The 18,772-nt window shown below is 35.3% G+C and overlaps 1 protein-coding gene across 5 annotated transcripts in view; it reads left to right on the top strand.

The window, feature by feature from the left end:
* Nucleotides 1-18,772, top strand: part of RPGRIP1L (RPGRIP1 like) — a 102,621-nt gene that overhangs the window by 26,867 nt on the left and 56,982 nt on the right. For 4 of the 5 annotated variants that reach the window (XM_046684005.1, XM_046684003.1, XM_046684004.1 and 1 more), the window contains 7 exons: nt 769-842; nt 6,488-6,627; nt 11,595-11,701; nt 11,932-11,982; nt 12,660-12,839; nt 13,359-13,476; nt 17,062-17,514. In XM_046684005.1, coding sequence (XP_046539961.1) covers nt 769-842; nt 6,488-6,627; nt 11,595-11,701; nt 11,932-11,982; nt 12,660-12,839; nt 13,359-13,476; nt 17,062-17,514 — 1,123 coding nt within the window. The remainder of the gene's footprint in view (nt 1-768; nt 843-6,487; nt 6,628-11,594; nt 11,702-11,931; nt 11,983-12,659; nt 12,840-13,358; nt 13,477-17,061; nt 17,515-18,772) is intronic. The other variant, XM_046684006.1, reaches the window with a different exon arrangement.

Raw genomic sequence — 18,772 nt, 5'->3', positions numbered from 1 at the left:
GCTTTTTATAAATTTCAAGTAACATGAGAAATTGTATCTTCAGAGTAAATAGTGATTGACACAATGTGCTTGAACCATGAGCTGAGAGAAAAGTCACTCCTTTTATTTTTTTGTGGGCCAATTGGAAATTAGTACAAAATGAATGTAACGGTGTAATCATCAGGGAGGAAGGTGAAAAATACTATGTTTCCCCAGACTTAACAGCAAGCTTTTAACACATTCTTTATTGAGTTTTGGCACATGTTGCCCATAAAGCAGTCCATACGTTTCTACTAAATTAAAACAGAAATATTAATTCATGTTTACTTAACAACTTGGAAGACATCAATGCTAAATTAAGTACAGAAAGTGTAATGGGACCGACCCTGTCGGGTAGTGATTGGGTTTGGGGCACTGCACTTCAGTGGCTGGGATTCGCAGGTTCACATCTCGGGCACGGACCTACACCACTCATCAGCCATGCTGTGGCAGTGAACCACATTTAATGTGGAGGAAGATTGACACAGATGTTAGCTCAGGGCTAATCTTCCTCCAGCAAAAAAAAAAAAAAAGAAAAAGAGGAAGATTGGCAACAGATGTTAGCTCAGGGCAAATACCTTCCTCAGCAGAAAAAAAAAAAAAATAGACACTGTAAGTGGGCTAGTTAGCAGCTGCAATTTAGAAATCAAGAGTGAAACATGTTAGCCTCCTCTCATGTTTTTTTTTTTTTTTACCTCCAAGAGATTTTATATGATAATCACCTAATGTGTAATTTTCCTTTCATTTTAGCTGCAGGATAGAATTAAGGATTTAGAAAAGGAACGGGAACTTTTAAAGGAAAACTATGATAAACTTTATAACAGGTAAATCATGATTCCATGTGTTCTCTCACTCTCTTGTTTGAGGTCTTTTATATCAAAGCATTGGATGTCAGCATATCTAATATTGATTAAAGAATTAGCAACAGATGGTTGTAAGAAATATATATATATGTTATAAAAGAAAAATAAGCTTTTCTTAGGCATTGGTTATAAGTTCGTTAACCTGAGTGGTAGCTTGTTACTGAAAAAACTATATCACTTTGTTGCCAGTAACAACTGCTATCATTTATTGAACACAAACTAAAAGCTGGCAGGTCCTGTGCTAAACATTCTACATACATTATTATAAACTCCTCACAACAACCTGGGAATGTAGGTATTATAAAAGCCTATTTTGCAGACAATGAAAATAAACCAGAATTAAGTATCTCGCCTGCATTCTTAAGGCCATGGAGTAATGGAGCTCGCATGTGAGCCTCTTTGGTCTCTCCAAGCCCTTTAGTTTCCACTGGGCTACCCAGCCTGCTGGCTGAGAGTGCTGCTGTTGGCGGGAAGCAGAGGTGTTCACTTACAGACGTCTCCATTCCTTATAAAGAGAAACACAAGCATCCTAGCTCAAGATGAATTTTAAAGAGCTGCTTCAATTTTGTTCTTTAATCTCCTGCATAACTGTGGTATTTTAAAAAATTAATCCCTTCTGATAATGTTAGAAGCAAACTTCTACTCCACAGCTAAGTTTAGACAAGTGATACAGATATCTGTGTGTGTGTATTTTTAAGCCTTTTCAGGATATGAGACTGATAAATGACACAGGTTTACATGAAAGTAAATTGAAATATATTGAAATATATATGTTGCAGCTGATAGTCAACAATTGCTTCTAATGATGATATTCTCAAACATCAGAAAATAGCCAACTGATCTACAAATATAAGTTTAACTTTTTAACTGTATGCCTTATGTTTTGTATATTTTAGACTAAATTGACATTTGGTAAACAAATTGTACCTAAAGAGTGTGGGCATACGCTTATTATTTTGGTTTACTTTGAAAAGATACTTGAATTAATGTTGGGCATCGTTCCAGTGGTGTATATTATCTATGTTGTTTACCTCCTGGTGTTGATGATCCTTGCACAGTGGCTCATTATATTAAGGGTTACTAATAGTAGGTTCAGACATCAGTTAAAATCGTATCTGGGGCTCTGCAGCAAGATAAACTGGCTAAAAATCTTTATGTAGGATTTGTCTTGGACCCCCTTCCAGATCATTTGGCTCTAGGGGTTTCTTCTAGTCTTCTCTCATTAGCCCTGATTAATTTTATCTAAAGCATTTATTATATCTCCTGTTTTATATTTCCATCTGTATAGAACAGTACATAGGTTTATATTGATATATATCTAAGTATTCGGTAGTTACGTGTTAGAAAAATTTAAATTTCAGTATATAGATCACACAACCACCATATTGTATGGCAGAGAAAATAATGTTATCCCCATATTTTATAAATGAGGGACTTGAGACTCGGGAAAACTGAAGACACTCGTACAGAGTCACACGGCCTTCCTGAGACTCCAGGACAGGACTAAAACCCAATTCTTTTAACTCTAAAACTTGAATTTCTTCCCCTGTGCTTCACTCTCTCTGACTTTAATTGTATTGGGAATGTTATATGTGAAAAGGAAACATTCATGGAATAATGGGAGTGTCATACATTCAGAAATTTTTATTGATTTATATTTATCTTGAAGGTCTTGTAATTTCACATAATTTAACATAGTCTTAATACAAGAAAATAAGTGCCATTTGGCCATTACTTATACGTTTTCTACTTCCCTCCAATTTGAGGATTTACTGAACATACTTTCTTGGAATAAAAATCATTAAACTTAGCTGCGAATAATGCATAAATGGAATTTTGAGAAAGACATGTTTTTCTCATATTTACTGTATCACCATGAAACTTTATCTTTCCATATTAGAAGATGATCTAAGAGTGGAAATCTGACTTTGAAGGGCTTTTTTTTTTAGTGTTTTATGCTTGAGCTACATTTTTCTCCTGTCACGTTAAAAACAGACTTGATTATGCTGCTTACCCTTGAATTTTGTGTGAGGTGTATTGAGGTAAATGTGTGTAATGAATGTCAAAACATTTTGTGTAAGAAAAAAATTAATGTCACTTAGGCACAAAATCCAGCAAGCACACATGGTAGTAAATAGAACTATAAAATTCTCTAATACAATTTTTTTAAATATATAATATGTTTTCAGAAGCATAGTTGGAGAAACTCTACGAAAATCCACATCGCCCGTAAGATCCTTTACAGCTCTTGTGTTTCATTGCACTGTTATTCATCATTGCCAACAACTAATGCTCATCAAAAACTGCATATACTCCATTTGGTTAGTCATAGTGATAGCATGTTTTTAAAAGGAGAGCATTTGTTTGTTATTCAGAATTGGCTCATTTTCAGGAGAAAAATATGATTTGCAGATTGCATTCTCATCTTCCTTTTTCAAATGAAATTTTGAATGTGTTTATTACTTGACATATGACATATTAGAGAATCATCTGGTAAGATAAAACCCTCATGTTAGTATTTGGTATGAGCCTTTTTTAATATGCTAAATTTTTTTTTATACAATGCCAAGAAATAAGTATAACTTTAAGAAATGTTCAATTTAAAAATTCAGAATACATTTTCTGCAGTTAAATCTCTCTACCTGGTCAGAGAGAAGATCTATACTATAATGTAGGAAAGCTGTGTCCCATTTTTGCAGTTGGTCTAGTTGCAGGGTGATATAACTGGTGAATGCAGTAGTCCTTCCACTGTAATGTCTGTGAATAACCTGGAAAACAGCAAAAGGCAAGTGCCACCACCCCTTTGGAGCCTGCCCACCTGCCCTCCTCCCCACGCCCCACCACCATCCAATGAATTCAGTCAATTGAGATTGGATCCAGAGAATCTGTTAACGGTAATTTTAAGATACTAACTCCCTGAGAGACACTAAGCCAATGCCTGTTTTTTTAGAAAAATCCATTGGTCTAGTTTTTGAAGATGATATTAACCATTTTAAGAGTTGGGTAAATCAAGTTTTTACAACGTGCTAGTCATCTAATATTCAAAATGTAAAGGAGCGCTGCTGACCGCCCGTGGACTCTGTGCTGCATTTCTGTAAAGTGAGCACCTGTCCCCTGCAGTCTTCTCGGTGTCACGGAAGCTCATGTGATCAAATCTGAGCACTTTGTGCCTCCCAGAAATCGGTCCCAGTACATTTGGGGCACCATTTTTCCTTCAGTAAGGGAAATATCCCAATGGAAGTATGTGTTTCATTTCTATTAGGCCCTCCCTAAAGTACCTATGAATTTCTTTATGGATGATTTAGAGCTTATTCTTCCCTGTCTTTAACGTTAGGAAACCGTTGAATGTTGGAATAAATGGAATTTCTTCTGTAAGAAAAAAGACCTTAGGGTGGAGAGGAATTCTTCAGCTCTTATTTCAGTCTTATCATGTTGTTGATCAAGGGTGTGTATTTACAGTACACTGACCCATGACTGCTAATGGACATGCCAGTGACCACAGGCACCAGTGAGCCTTCCACTGCAGATTGACATTTTATCACTCCTGCGACATTGTGTAACAATGAAATGTGTGCAGAGACCAACTATGATCCCCCCTCAGTTGTCACTGTAGGCAATGTACAAAAACATTTTCATGAATAAAACTTTCTCAAAGACTGTTCTCCTATGCAGATTTAATCATGTGCACAGCCTTTACAAAGAAAATGGAGCCAGATGTGGTTCACCATTTATAGTTACACAGATGGCTCCAAGCATAGAGGAATACAGTAAATTCAAAAGGAATTCCTCATGAAACTCCAGTGGAATGTAATCCTAAATTTAGAGGGAAGATAGCCATGGACTAAATTCAGATTGACTTATGCTGATTTACACTAGTATTTTGTGGGTTTGGAAAAACCAGGCTGCTAAATTGTTCTTAATTTAAACACATACAGCTTCTGATGTTTCTGCCAGATTAACTGTTGGTGATCTCTTTGCTGGTACTAATACTATTGGAACACTACTGTTTCTAATTTTTGGCATCTGATAGAATGTATAGTTGTGCCTATTTCATCATGCTAATTTTTTTCCGGGTAGTACATGTTTTTAATAATACAAGACACATGCAACACATACATACACACTCACGTGCGTATATATGTATGTGTTTGGTATATACAATTTGACCAGACACAGAAATTGTATTTGTTCTTTATCTAAAAATCAAAGTATAAAGGAATATTTTTTACTTTAGCATTTAAAGTATATATTTTATTTGGATTCCATTTAGGTATTTGTACTTTTGATAAAATTAATTTAAAATATTGGTGAAATGAGACCATTGATAGAAGAAACAGATGTCATATTTAGAGAAACTTCTAGAATTCCATTTATTTTTAAGGTCATCTTACTTTAAATACAATAAAAACACTCAAAATGTAAAATGAATACACAGTTTTGTTCTTTTGAAACTATGCCTCCCAGAAAAGTCTCTCTTTTGGACTAACCTCAGGACTAACTGGGAACAGCCTTAAGGGCAATTTTCAGTAACAAGTTTCTTTTCCATTTGCTTTATCATCAGTACAAAGCCAGATTTTACAAATTTTTGTTTCATTTACTGGGTTTAAAATAAGTAGAAGGGTCAGAGCTGCGATAATTATTCAGTCATATCAGGCTTCACAGATGATAGTTTTCTGCTGAAATACAGACCAAGATCAGCTTTTCTGAAACCTGGCTGTCACCTGGACAGCTTTATAAAACTCCGAATTCCTGGGCCCCAGCATCTTCATTTTTAAATGTCCTAAGTGTTGTTCGTGCAGCTGGTCTAACACCAGTGTCTAGTTTAGGCCAGTGTTTGTCAGTCGCTGGCCTAAATGAACGTTTAGTGTATACCTTCTGCGTACCCTTTAGTTATTTTTCAACTGGTTCTTCCAATATGCTGGGACATGGTAGAATTTAACTAGTTTAACCTGCTACACTTTTATTGCAGAATAAAAATTCTACTTCGTCATTTTTATCAGGGTTGTCTTATTGGGTCTTCATCCCAATCGTGTGTTACAAGTAAAATGTTCTTAGCCAATTGCTCTTTGTTTTTTAGGACAAATACCACATTATCACCACTTCTTAATATCAAACTGCCATCTTGTAGTTCAAAATGCTATCATTTTGTGAATATGTTATCATCACAGACTCTTTAAAAGTTTCAGATTCTAGAATTAAAGATCAGGTGGAGAGTCCCTTTTCTTGTAATACGAGGGTTTGTATGTGGGAGAGAGTGGTTTTGTCCGATGTCGATTGCTGAGGTTTGGGATTGTGGATTCCTCTGGAGTATGTACAGTATCTGAATTCCTTTACTAGTCCCACAAAAGCTGCACACTGCCAACTTTTCTGACTTTAGAGCTCTAAATTAAGGCCAGTTCCTTTGCTCATCCCACAAACTCTTTCATGTTCCCTAACCGCAGCCTGCGAAAGGCGCCTTGGTTTCAACAGCAGCAGACCAGCATATGTTTACTTAATTCCTAAGACATGATGACAGTGGTCTCTGTGCCACTAAAAGCTTTTCTCTTTATTATTTTCGGGTGAAGCTAATTTCCAAGCTTTCCTTGCGTGTCACGTGTGTTTTGCAGTGCCTTCAGTGCTGCCCAGGAAGAGCAGTGGAAGTTAAAGGAGCAGCAGCTGAGAGTACAGATTGCTCAGCTTGAGACCGCCTTAAAATCTGACTTAACAGACAAAACCGAAATCCTTGACAGATTAAAAACTGAAAGAGGTACATAGAAAATGCTTACTGACTTATGCGTTTCAGACTTCTGTATTGATCAGGTGTTGGTCGCTGACTCAGTCAGTACTTCCGTGGTGTCTCCTGTTTGCCAGGACCGTGCTGTGGCTGGGGACACAGCCTGTATTCACAGCCACCCATTTTCATGAGTTTATTGGTTGCTCAGAATTTCCCTGTATTCGGCCTATCACATATGCCAAAAGAATTATTTCTTCTCAGAATTACTCTTATTCACATTGTCTTTAATTTGTTTAATTTTCCTAAATTTTGAGCCTTTCTTTATTCGGTAGTCAGCAAGTGTTTATTGAGTACCAGTATGTGCTAGGCACTGTTCTAAGTTCTGGGGATACAGCAGTGAATAAAACAAAGGACTTGCCCTCATGCAACATAAATTCAATAGGGAGAAACTGACAATAATTAAATAAATATGTAATATGTCAGGTGATGGCAAGTGCAGTAGGAGTAAAAACAAAGCGGCTTAAGATGACAGAGTAGCGGAAGTAGTTGCTTGCTGTTTTTGATAAGTCGAACAAGGAGGTTCTCTCTGATAATAAGATGTCTAATTCTACTCTGTGACAGTGAACTTAAATACCAGGAAGCCTTGTCACGATGTCCCTGCTGGAATAATAATCATCAGTAAGTTTCCTATTGTGAGTCACAGATCTCACCCTTCTTCTCTCCTAGAAGTAAAATAATTAGAATCAAAGTAGATGTCTGATTTGCTGTCTTATACACACATACATATACACACAAATGCACAACCAGGGAAATATTTGCTTCACATGTTGTATTGTTTACTCATCCACTAGATAAACCAACTGATGTGATAACAAGGTTGCTCCTTTTGAACATTTGCAGTTCAGTTGCATTGAGAACGTTTAAAAGTTTAATGCAGACTCAGTTTTTTAAAAAATTACATTCTAACTAGTAATCTATATATTGATTTAGATCACAATGCTATAAGAAACTTGATTTACTATAAGAAAGATTTTTTTCCCCATTTTAACATCTCGAGATTGAGACGCATCTTGTAAGTGATATCTTAAAATTATGATCTGACCTTTTTTCACATTTTAAGAAGTCTGAAAGTGGAATACATCTTATAATCAATGGAGTCTTAATTTCAATGAAATATGTGTTCAATATTTATTCACCAAGTGATTAAATTTGATGACAGATGATTTATGAATTTTTCTCTACAAGGGTGGACTCTAGAAGAGTAGAATAAAATGGTGACATGATTATCACCGGGTGGATATTTAAAAGTTTTTATTTCAAAGAGTCATAGTGCCTGATTTCACTGTGCAGTATTCAATACCCAACAGAGTGCTTTGTTTAATACTTCCTCAATAAATTCTTGTTCACTGAAGTGGAAGTGCTCTATATTCCCTCTCTCTTTTCCAAAAACGGATATAAATGGCTCATTCTAAAGAAAAGAGAAATGAAATAAACCTTCCTTGTTTCTGTGCTTTCTGTATTTCCCTAGATAGCAAGAATTCCAAACCTCTTATCTTTAGACATCTGAATTGGTGTTTGGAAAGAAACTCTTCTTAAGAGGATAGAATCTTGGTGGTCTTTTTAAAAAATTTGTTTATTGTTGTTGAATTAATTCTGGAGTTCTTTTAAATTATTAAAACTACAATTGCTGGGTTATTTTAATGCAGCTAGTCTATTCCTCGTCTTTTTTACTGGTTATTATGTATTTCTGGATTTTTTGAATAATAAAAATAATTCATGTATGTTGAAAAAAAATTCCAGTAGATGAAAAAAATCAATCCCACAACCCTCGAGATAATCACTATTAATATTTTTATGTATGTTCTTCCAGAGTTGTTTCTACATGTATACATGTGGTTTTATAACGTGGTTTGTTATTTACTATATTATGAAATTTTTCCTTGAGTGTGAATATAAATCCACATCATCATTTACAATGGCTGTCATAGTTTTCCAGTGTGAGAATGTACCATAGAGTGTTTAACAATCTTCTATTGATGAATTTTTAAATAGCTTCAGTGTTTTTAAGTATTATAAACATCATTGTACACAAATCTTTACATATTTATCCAATTATTTTCTTAAGAAAAATTGCCCAAACTGAATCTTTCTTTTTAATGCAACTGTTACTTTAGTTATTTTTGCTTGCATACCTGAAATGTACAGGTCTAATGATTTAAGTTTTTGTTTCTTTGTGAAAATGTTACAATAAATTATAAGAAAAATATCACAGCCTTTAACCACTTTTTACAGGGAAATACTAAACAAAAAAGGAAAAATGGAATTGTCTATTTAAGGAAATCTTTTAATATTTAGATAGTTCCTTTTGGTATTACAGATTTTGAAATTGTTTAATTTTACTTTGAAGTCTCTTCACACATTTACCTTTTCATGTATCAAATGTTCTTTGCCAGAAGATGTTTCCCTGGCTTCTTGTAGTCATTCATCTAACTGGCAAATTATTTTTAGAGAATACTCACCTCTTTATTCAAGGTACAAATTAGTTTCAGATTGTGTGAATATGTGGGGGAAGGATATGTAAATGCAGTTTGCATTTGGTTAATGCTTAAATTAACTGCATGTGTCTAAGGGCCTGCTTTTGAAAGTTCCTTTCTATCTTTAGCTGAAATGCATAATTCAGCATAATGCATATGGTTATATTGATCACAGCTGAAGATATTAGCACAAAGGAGCTCTGAAAATTGTTTAGTTGAATTGTTCTCTGCACTCTGCTTATTAATGGTGTGCTTGAAGAACATAATTTTAAAAGAGTGAAATGTTATCTCATTTGAATAAAATGCTGTTTAGCTTACCCTGCTTTTTGTCAAACCATAAGGTAAGGAGGTTATTTTTCATCTTATACAGGGTGCTTTGATTTTTCATATTATTATTCAGCAAGTCTCTTTCCTCTTTGAACTATAGCGTCTCTGTACTTTTTACAGACCCAGGAGTTATGTCCCCAATAAACGGTTTAAGAAAAGAAAAATATAGCAGATAATTCTACGTAAAACTCAATAGGGAGAAAGTTACTGGTATTCAGTCATGTCTTCTCCCACTAATAAGTTATTTTCCCACTAATAACAGCCTAGTTTTAAAAACATATCAGTGTAATGGAGACATAGTTGTTGAAACAAAAATCAGTAAAGGAAGAAACATTTGAGTAAGTTTATTTATACCTACTAGCATATCATTCTTAAGACTCTGCTCTGAAAAGTGGAAGGAATGGGAAAACTAGAGCAGAGTTAGAATAATCGAAATACGCCATGTCTGGATGAGGATGGAGCAGTAATGTCCTTTACACTTGAGCTCACCCTCAAAATTCCTAAAAGTTTTCTTGGCCAAAGAAGGAATTTATATCATCCTTGGGACCTTTGGTTTTACTTCCTTCTGACGATATTTACTTTCTGTTACCTAATCATTCTATCTGGATGTCGTTTAACCTAACAAATATAAAATAAAGAATTCCACATTCTTATTCTACTCTTTAACCAAAAAGCAAGTTTATCTCAAGACTTTATTATTAATCCTAATTTTTAGTTACAGACAAGTATTTGACTTTTACCTTCAAAATTTCCAAGTATTGTTCACATTTGGAAATTCTTTCGTTTAGTTCACTAAATATTAGCAATTTATACTCTTGGGTAACCTTTTAACCTTTCATCAATAAGTTAAAAGTGTTTATGTATTTGATATTAAAACGTCTCTGCATACCCTAGGGCCACAGTTTTTTTGTTTTTACTTTTTGGTTTGCCAGGAAATATGTGACATTAAAAGCACCCAAACTTACTCCATTTCTTCTTAACTGTGTAATTTACACTTTTTACTCATATATAGTATTTATAGCTTGGGAACGCAAAGCATCATAAAAGTTAGAAACATATTTTTGTATAAAATGCAGTCAGTGTGCAAATATATTCATGTAAAGAATTCTTGGCAAATGTATTGATTTACTTTTTTTTAAGAAAAGGAAACAAAAATATATACAACTTGAATTGAAGACTCATGATAAATATAAATCTTTGAGAGTAGGATGAAATTAGTGGAGACACCTTAGATGCCATGGTTTAGAGTGAGTCCACAGGGAGCCAACAAAGGAGAACACTTGACCATCACAATGAACTCTAGTGAAGAGTACAGCTAAGAACAGGAGACTAAAGAATAGATTTGTTAGCAAGCTGTTATGCTTTTTTTTTTTTTAGTTAAGCATATTTACTGCAGGGAGTGAAAAATTAGTCTCTTTATGGATTTACAGTCTTCTGTAGCTCTGCCCTATGCCCATTTGTGGATCATGGCAAATGAGTGCCCAGGCAAACGTAACCTCTCCTCCTTAACAATAGCTGTGAGTCCATGTCCTACTAATTAATAGCAGGAACTCAATGAATAAAGAACACACATGAATTACTATTGATCCTACCACGCACTGGTTGAGAACCCATTTCTCCTATCTTAACAGATTTGTTAAAAGTGTGATTGATTAAAATTATGGATTCAGAGTTATTACCAGGGAAGTTGATCTTGTTTTAATAAAAAGACTTTATGCTAAATTGGGCAAAGAAAATTCAAGGAAGTCAATTAAAAAACTAAAAGACAAAAATTTTTTCTTGCATGCCTTTCAGGACCCTTAATAAGTAAGTAAAAATCATAGATTTAGAAACATATTTTCTTAGGTATTTTAGATAGAATGTTCCTTTGAAGTCCCAGAGGCCACAATTTCCTTATAGTAATACTGTGAACCTAAGTCTTAAGTTTTCGATAAGCAAGTGAATCATATGGTAGACACATGATAGTGTTCATTTGTTCCTCATTCCCTGCTGCCTTTGTCTAGGTGCCAGCTCGGTTTTCTCTCTGACCACAACAATAGTAGATCGAGCTTGGTGTGTATCAGGAATTAAGTTAATTAAAATGTGTTCTTATACCTCATTCTCAGTTACTTTTCCAATTGTGTTGACTTTGTTTTTAAGACCAAAATGAGAAACTCATTCAAGAAAATAGAGAACTCCGGTTACAGTATCTGGAACAAAAGCAACAACTCGACGAACTTAAAAATCGCATGAAATTTTACAACCAGGTGAACTATTTTCTTATTTAGGAACTAAACTCCAAGTTTTTATCTAAATATTTTATGTGTAGAGAAAACACCATGCTATAAAGCAAAAGAATGCAAATATATTACTTTGTCTATTAATTCGTGATGTCAGGCAGCTTCTATTCCGTGAGGAAAATCTGCACAGTTGGAATGTCTCTGGTACTTTCCATTAATACCTCATTTTGAGCTTTTACTTTCTCTCTCTTTTGCAGGAGAGTGATATTAATGCTGATGAATTGAGCGAAGCTCTCCTGCTTGTAAAGGTAACTTTCTGAAGTTCACCATGAATTTCATGTCTGCGTATAACTGTTTCAGCATAATGATGACCCTTATCTGTAACCCTTATACTTGAGAATGAATTATTCAGGAAAGTGGTCAGCATTTAGTTACAGCATATACATATTTCATAATGACATCAAAATTACATTAAAATAGACCTCAAAAACTCTACTTAAAGCACTTTCTCCCAGTCTAACAAACATTTTACTTTTACATGCCTCACTATAAAACTAATCAACAATTTTCTGTCCTAAGAGACCTTGGTACACCCTATTATCTTAAATAAATTATTGAATTGTAAATGTTAACAGGAGGTATTTTCCAGTTCTAGGATATTCTGTTATTTAGAAGAAGAGATGAGAAAGTGCATTTCTTTCCTTTTAGATCATCACAGTGTAGATTTTAATCAAATGAAGAAATAGAAATAAATGTATGTGATTCCTTTTTATGTCGTGAAGTAATAAACTGTTTTTTGATTTCTCTGTAATTGTTCCAAATGTCTATCCAAAATATTTTCTATATCAGGACTGCTTTATTCCTGGTGGAAAATGGGACTGTATCTGTTTTCAGTTAATGAGTGCTTCTTGCTGTATCTGTATTAACTTACATGATTACATTTTAGAAACTCTTGTTTCAGTAGTAAAACATGTTTTTGTTTTAGGCTCAAAAATCACAAAAAAATGGAGACCTTTCCTTTTTAGTGAAAGTAGACAATACAATTAATAAAGACCTAGAATGTTCCTTGAGAGAGCTGCAAGCAACTCATGCAGAAACAGTACAAGAACTTGAAAAGACAAGAAACATGCTAATTATGCAACATAAAATTAATAAAGATTATCAGGTAATGTAATACACTAAATCAGGAGAGTAGGTTTCCTATAATAGTCTACTGGTGATTTACTTTTCTAAGCAGTATCATGTATTATCGTCTGTTACAATCTACTATCATGTGTTACCACATGACTGGAATTTAGCCTTGTAACTGGCTAGTTAGAATAAATAGTTTAAATACAAGTAAATTTTTTTTTAAGTCCTTGGTTTTAGAGAATAGTGGCAATGAATTCACCTTTACTAGTGTTAGCACATTTTGCAAATGGGTTATAGGTATCCTGAGGTCCTGCCACAACCACATGTTATATTAGCCCTTAACTAATGGGAAAAACCCTCCATAAAAAGGATTCCAGAGTTTTGTTGATTTTATTTCTGATTTATGAACATTGCCAAGCATTATTTCCTAAACTGTAAGCTATTTGAGGTCAGGAAACTATGGTTTACAGATCCTGGTATCCCTAGGAAATGCTGTAAAAAATGAATATGGAACTAGTCATAAGTATTCAACTTGTTATCTCTTATTTTTTAGATGGAAGTTGAGGCAGTGACCCAGAAGATGGAAAATTTGCAGCAAGATTATGAACTCAAAGTGGAACAGTACGTTCATCTTCTTGATGTCAGGGCTGCACGCATCCAGAAACTAGAAGGTACAATGTGCACAGTTTTTTGTCTCCAGTAACTAGACAAATGGGTTTTATAACAGTTGAAAATGTCATCCAAATCTACACTCATGATTTCTTTTTGCTCTCTTTTTTCCCCAATTCGTAACTATAATAATTTACCAGAAAGGCTGTTTTTATCTGATTCTTTTATACTAAAGAATTTTTAGTAATTCTCTCTGGTTTTCAAATTCAGTGTTGCAGGCAAGATTTCAAAGTACTTCATAAAGTACCATAGACTTGACTTACCACCTCATTGCTAATTTGTCTTCTCAGCAAGCTACGCATCTCGGCCAAAAAAATCAGTTTGCTCTTTGTCGGATGCGTCTTGTTCAGTCCTACACTGTACCTTTGTCTGCGCCACTGAACCTCCTTTCCACCCTGATTCCAAGATAAACCCTTCCCGCCTTCAGAATCTGACTCAGCACACACCCATGCCTGGAGGCTGGCTCCCATTGCTCCTAGCCATGCCTCTACTTGAAATGCCCTTGCAGTGGTTTTCAGACTTAAGCATGTGTGAAAATCACTTGGGGAACTTGTTTCAAATGTGGCTTCCTGGGTCCCACCCCTAGAGATCCTGGGCCCATGATTCTGTGTATTTAGAAATAACTCAAAGCAATTCAGACACAGGTGCAAGACTATACTTTGAAAATCACTACCTTAGCACTCACCACTTTTCCTCTGATATACTCCAAAAATATGTTTGGGGATTGTACAATGTGTCCTTCACTGCTGGGGTTTGGCCTATTCTCTGTGACTGCAATATTGTAAGTTCTACAATAACAAGCACTTTGTCTCTCTTCTCTGCCGTACAGTGCTTAATTCAGTGATCTGTGCCGGCAGTCATTTTACACTCTTAAAAATTACTGAGGATCCCAAAGGCCTTTTGCTTATATGAGTTATACTTATGATATTTATCATATTAAAAACTGAAAGTGAGAAATTTATAAAATACTTCTTTTAAGTCAGGCTAAAATAATAATAGTAAACCCATTGTATGTTAACATAAGTTATAGTCTTTATTTTTAAAAAGCTCTATTTTCCATACCAAAAAAAAAATAGAAGAGTGGCACTGTTTTAAATCATTTAAATTTTTTAATTATTAAAAATTTTTAACATTTTTGCAGATCTTTTTAGTGTCTGGCTTAACAGAAAACAGCTGGGTTTTTATATCTGCTTCTTCATTCAGTCTGTTGGTATCACACATCATATAGATTCTGGGAAACTCCATTATACCTTTGTGAGAGAATAAGAATGACAAAGGAAAATAGGTTGTTAGTATTATTTTAAAAATAGTTTTGACCTCACAGACCTCCAAAACAGTTTCCGGGGCCCTCAGGGGTTCTCAGACCATACTTTGAAAACCACTGCCCTAAGTAAAAGGGCTCAGTAAATATTTTTATCCAACTGAACAGGGTTTTCCAAAAGTCAAAGAGCAGTGTGTACCTGTTATTTCAAGTAGTACTCAATAAAAATTTGCTTAATGGAATTTTCCTGAATAACAGAGAGGTCACGGAATTTGGGATTTTCATTCCTTTCAGGTCTTACTAAATCTTTACCAATATATTTTATCTGCTCTTAAATTTACTGATTTATTCCATAAACATGGTCAAGCTCCTAATGCATCCAAAACAAAGTACTAGGCAGTGAGAATACAAAGAGGAAAAAGCTCAGGCATCACCCTCAAGGAACTCATGAGATGTGAGGAAGAAAATAGACAGTTACACTTTACTGTAAAGAGTGTGAAGCTGGGAAAATGCGAAAGGTGCCAAGAATGATTGGGGATAGAATACCTATTTATACCTGAAGATTCAAGAAGACTCCACACAGTAGTAGGTTTGGAGTCTTTAACAGTGACAGAATTTACCACTAAATAACAGCAATGGACAGGCGTGGCAGGCAATAGATGAGGCAAGTAAAAATGCCATAAATGTGAAGCACTGCCATTAGTTCGAGAAACTGCATGTGGATCCATCTAACTGGAACTCAGGATTAGTAAAGGGAGGGGAGAACCTGGAGATAAGGCTGGAAAGACACAAATGATGAAGGCCCTCTTTGCCACCCTGAAGAGTTTGAACCTTGTTAACCTAGAAAACCACTAAGAAATTTTTAAGGTGGGGAATAGTACACCCAGAGCTGCATTTTGGAGATCATGCTATAGGTCTTGGGAAGAATGAGTAAGATTTGATGGAAGGAAGCAGTTTGGGTTTGACGGTAATCTAGTAGTAAACACTGGGAGTGTAAGTAAGGTAGCATCAGTGGAGATAGAGAGGACAGGGACAAAGTTGATAAAGACTTAGGAAATAGTGTTGAACAGTAGTGACCCTACAGATGTGGGGAGAGTAAAAGAAAAAGAGGAAACTAGGATGACTCTGTAGTATCTAGTTTGAGCACCTGGATGAATGCTAACACCACCACTGAGAATCAAAGTACAGAAATAACTAGAAGAGAATATGATACATTCTATTTTGGATATATTGAGTTTGATATGCCTAGGGGATGTCTAGCTAGAGGGCTCAGCAAGCCATTGGATTTGTGGGTCTGGAATTCAGGAAAGAAATCTGAATTAAAAATAGAAATATGAGAGTCTTCAGCATATTGATAATAGCAGAAGTCATAAAAGGGGATGAGATTATCCATGAGAATATATAGACTAAGAAAAGGATAAAAACAGCACTCTAGCAAACTAGCAGAAAAGCAGAAACCCTTAAAGAATGAGAAGAGAGGCAGGAGGAGAAACAGGGCAGATGATGACATGGAAGCCACAGTAGGACAGAAGTTCACCAGAGAGAAAGTGGTCAACAGTGTCAATGAAGCAAAGAAATCAGGTAACACGAGGACCAAAGGCCATTCAATCTAGCAATTAATTGGTTATTGGTGGTAGTTTTACGAGAAAAGTAAGGCACATGCTGTTTGCAGGAATTTGAAGATTGTCTGTTAGATGAGGAGTTGGAGATACAAGTATACATTACTTTTTCTAGAAATTTGGATGTAACGTGGGGAAGACGTGTATCTAGAAAGAGATGTCATTTTTAAAAGCAGCTTTACAGAGTATAATTAACATAAATTTAACCTGCACATGTTTAAATTGTACAGTTTGGTGAGTTTTGGCCTGTGTATACACCTATGAAACCATCACCATAATTGAGATAATAAACATATGCACCACCCCCACAAGTAGAAAAGTACGTATTTTACTAAGCTGATGGGAAGGAGCAATTGGAAAGAGAAATTAATTTTGTAGGAGAGACGATAATAGAGCAGAGGCAGAGGAGCAGGTGGAATCCAAACAATTTACCTCAGCTTTTCAAAGGCCTTTTTTTTCTTTTTTCTTTTTCTTGATATAACCTGTATTACAACTAAAGTTGTAATTTCATTGTTAATAAGTGATTTCAAAAAAGATGATGAATTTCTTTATAATACCGTATTATTTACAGAAAAACACGTAGTCATAGAATTTAAGATGGAGACTCTTCACCAAAAACACTCAGACTTCCTATCACTTCAAAAGCCAGTCTGTATCTTCATACGTCAGTATTTAAAAATCTCTAAACTGTGTGTTTTCTCTTGCAGCCCAATTAAAGGATATTGCCTATGGCACCAAGCAGTACAAATTTAAACCAGAAATCATGCCAGATGACTCAGTTGATGAATTTGATGAAACTGTTCACTTAGAACGAGGTGAAAACCTATTTGAAATCCATATCAACAAAGTAACCTTTTCTTCTGAAGTTTTACAAGCATCTGGAGATAAAGAGCCTGCCACTTTCTGTACCTATGCTTTCTATGATTTTGAACTACAGACAACTCCCATAGTGCAAGGCCTTCACCCAGAATATAACTTTACTTCTCAATATCTTGTTCATGTTAATGACCTATTCTTACATTATATTCAGAAGAATACTATCACTCTTGAGGTGCACCAAGCTTACAGCACAGATTATGAAACAATTGCAGCATGTCAATTGAGATTCCATGAAATTCTGGAAAAAAGTGGTCGAATATTTTGCACAGCAAATTTGGTTGGTAAGTACAGTCGTATAAGCTTTGGATGTTTCAAACACTAATTTGGTTTATGTATTAATATAGTGTTCCACATTAGTATCTTCTCTTACAGATTCAAGATTCCTTTAGGGTAAGGACAGCATTCTCTGATTTAGCTGCCCACAGTTGATTGGACTATGCTAAGTGTCATTGATGATGTCAGTACAATGGCTATTAATTTTTTAAAAGCTTATAAGTGCAAATGTTTATTTACCATATTACTACCATTGTTTGATCAAACTTTCATTGTAGTACATTCATCAAATATTTTTTTAAGAACTTACCATGTTATCACTGTTACTAGGCACTGGGAATACAGTGGTCAGTGGTAAATAAGACCAACAAAGCCCCTGCCCTCATGTAGCTTACCTTCTAGAGCGGAAGACAGGCCATAAAACAGATATGTATCTCGTCAGATATGAAAAAATGATCAGAGCAAGAGAGTAAAGAGAGAGGTGGAAAGTTGCTAATTCCGATAAGGGCTTCCCTGAGGGTTGACAATTGTAAAGACCTGAATAAAAATCCATACCAGGATCCAGGGGAAGAATGTTCCAGGCAGAGGAAACAGCAAGTACAAAGGCCTGAGGGAGGAATGAACTTGACAGGTGGAGGACGAGCAAGAAGGCCAGTGGCTAGAGCAGAGATGAGGTCAAAGCAGTAGGGAGGGACCAGATCATACTCCAGAGCCGTGTAGGTTCTGGGGAGTAGGGATTTTTTTTTTTTCTCTGAGTGATGAAAGTCTTTGGAGAGTTTTGAGGAGGGAAGTGACATGATCACCCATAGGTTTAAGAGAAATCACCCTGGGGGCTGTGGGAAGAATAGTCTGTAGGGGCCAAGAGGGGAAATAGGACCATGATCAGTCTATTGCATTAATCTATAGAAGGATCATGGTGACTTGGATTAAGATGGTAATGAAAGTAGTGATAAGAAGTGGTTATATTCACTGTATATTTGATTAACTCTTCCTCTAAGACTTGCTTATCAATTGAATGTAGGATAATGAGGGAAATAGAGGAGGCAAGGATTTCTAGCGTGAGCAACTAGGGGAACGGTGAGGCCATTTATTGAGATAGACCTGGAAAAGGTAAGGAAGAAAAGCAGGAATTCTGTTTGAACAAGTTAAGATTGACCAGCCTATTAGACAGCCAAGTAGAGATGTCACGTAAGCAGTTGGGTACACTAGTCTGAAGGTCAGGGATAGAGATAGAAAAGTGGGAGTTATTAGTACACAGAATATATT

The sequence above is a fragment of the Equus quagga genome, chromosome 13 (assembly GCF_021613505.1).
Source record: "Equus quagga isolate Etosha38 chromosome 13, UCLA_HA_Equagga_1.0, whole genome shotgun sequence".
NCBI lineage: Eukaryota > Metazoa > Chordata > Mammalia > Perissodactyla > Equidae > Equus > Equus quagga.
Note: the sequence above shows the minus strand (reverse complement) of the source record. Positions and strands in the feature narration are given on the sequence as shown.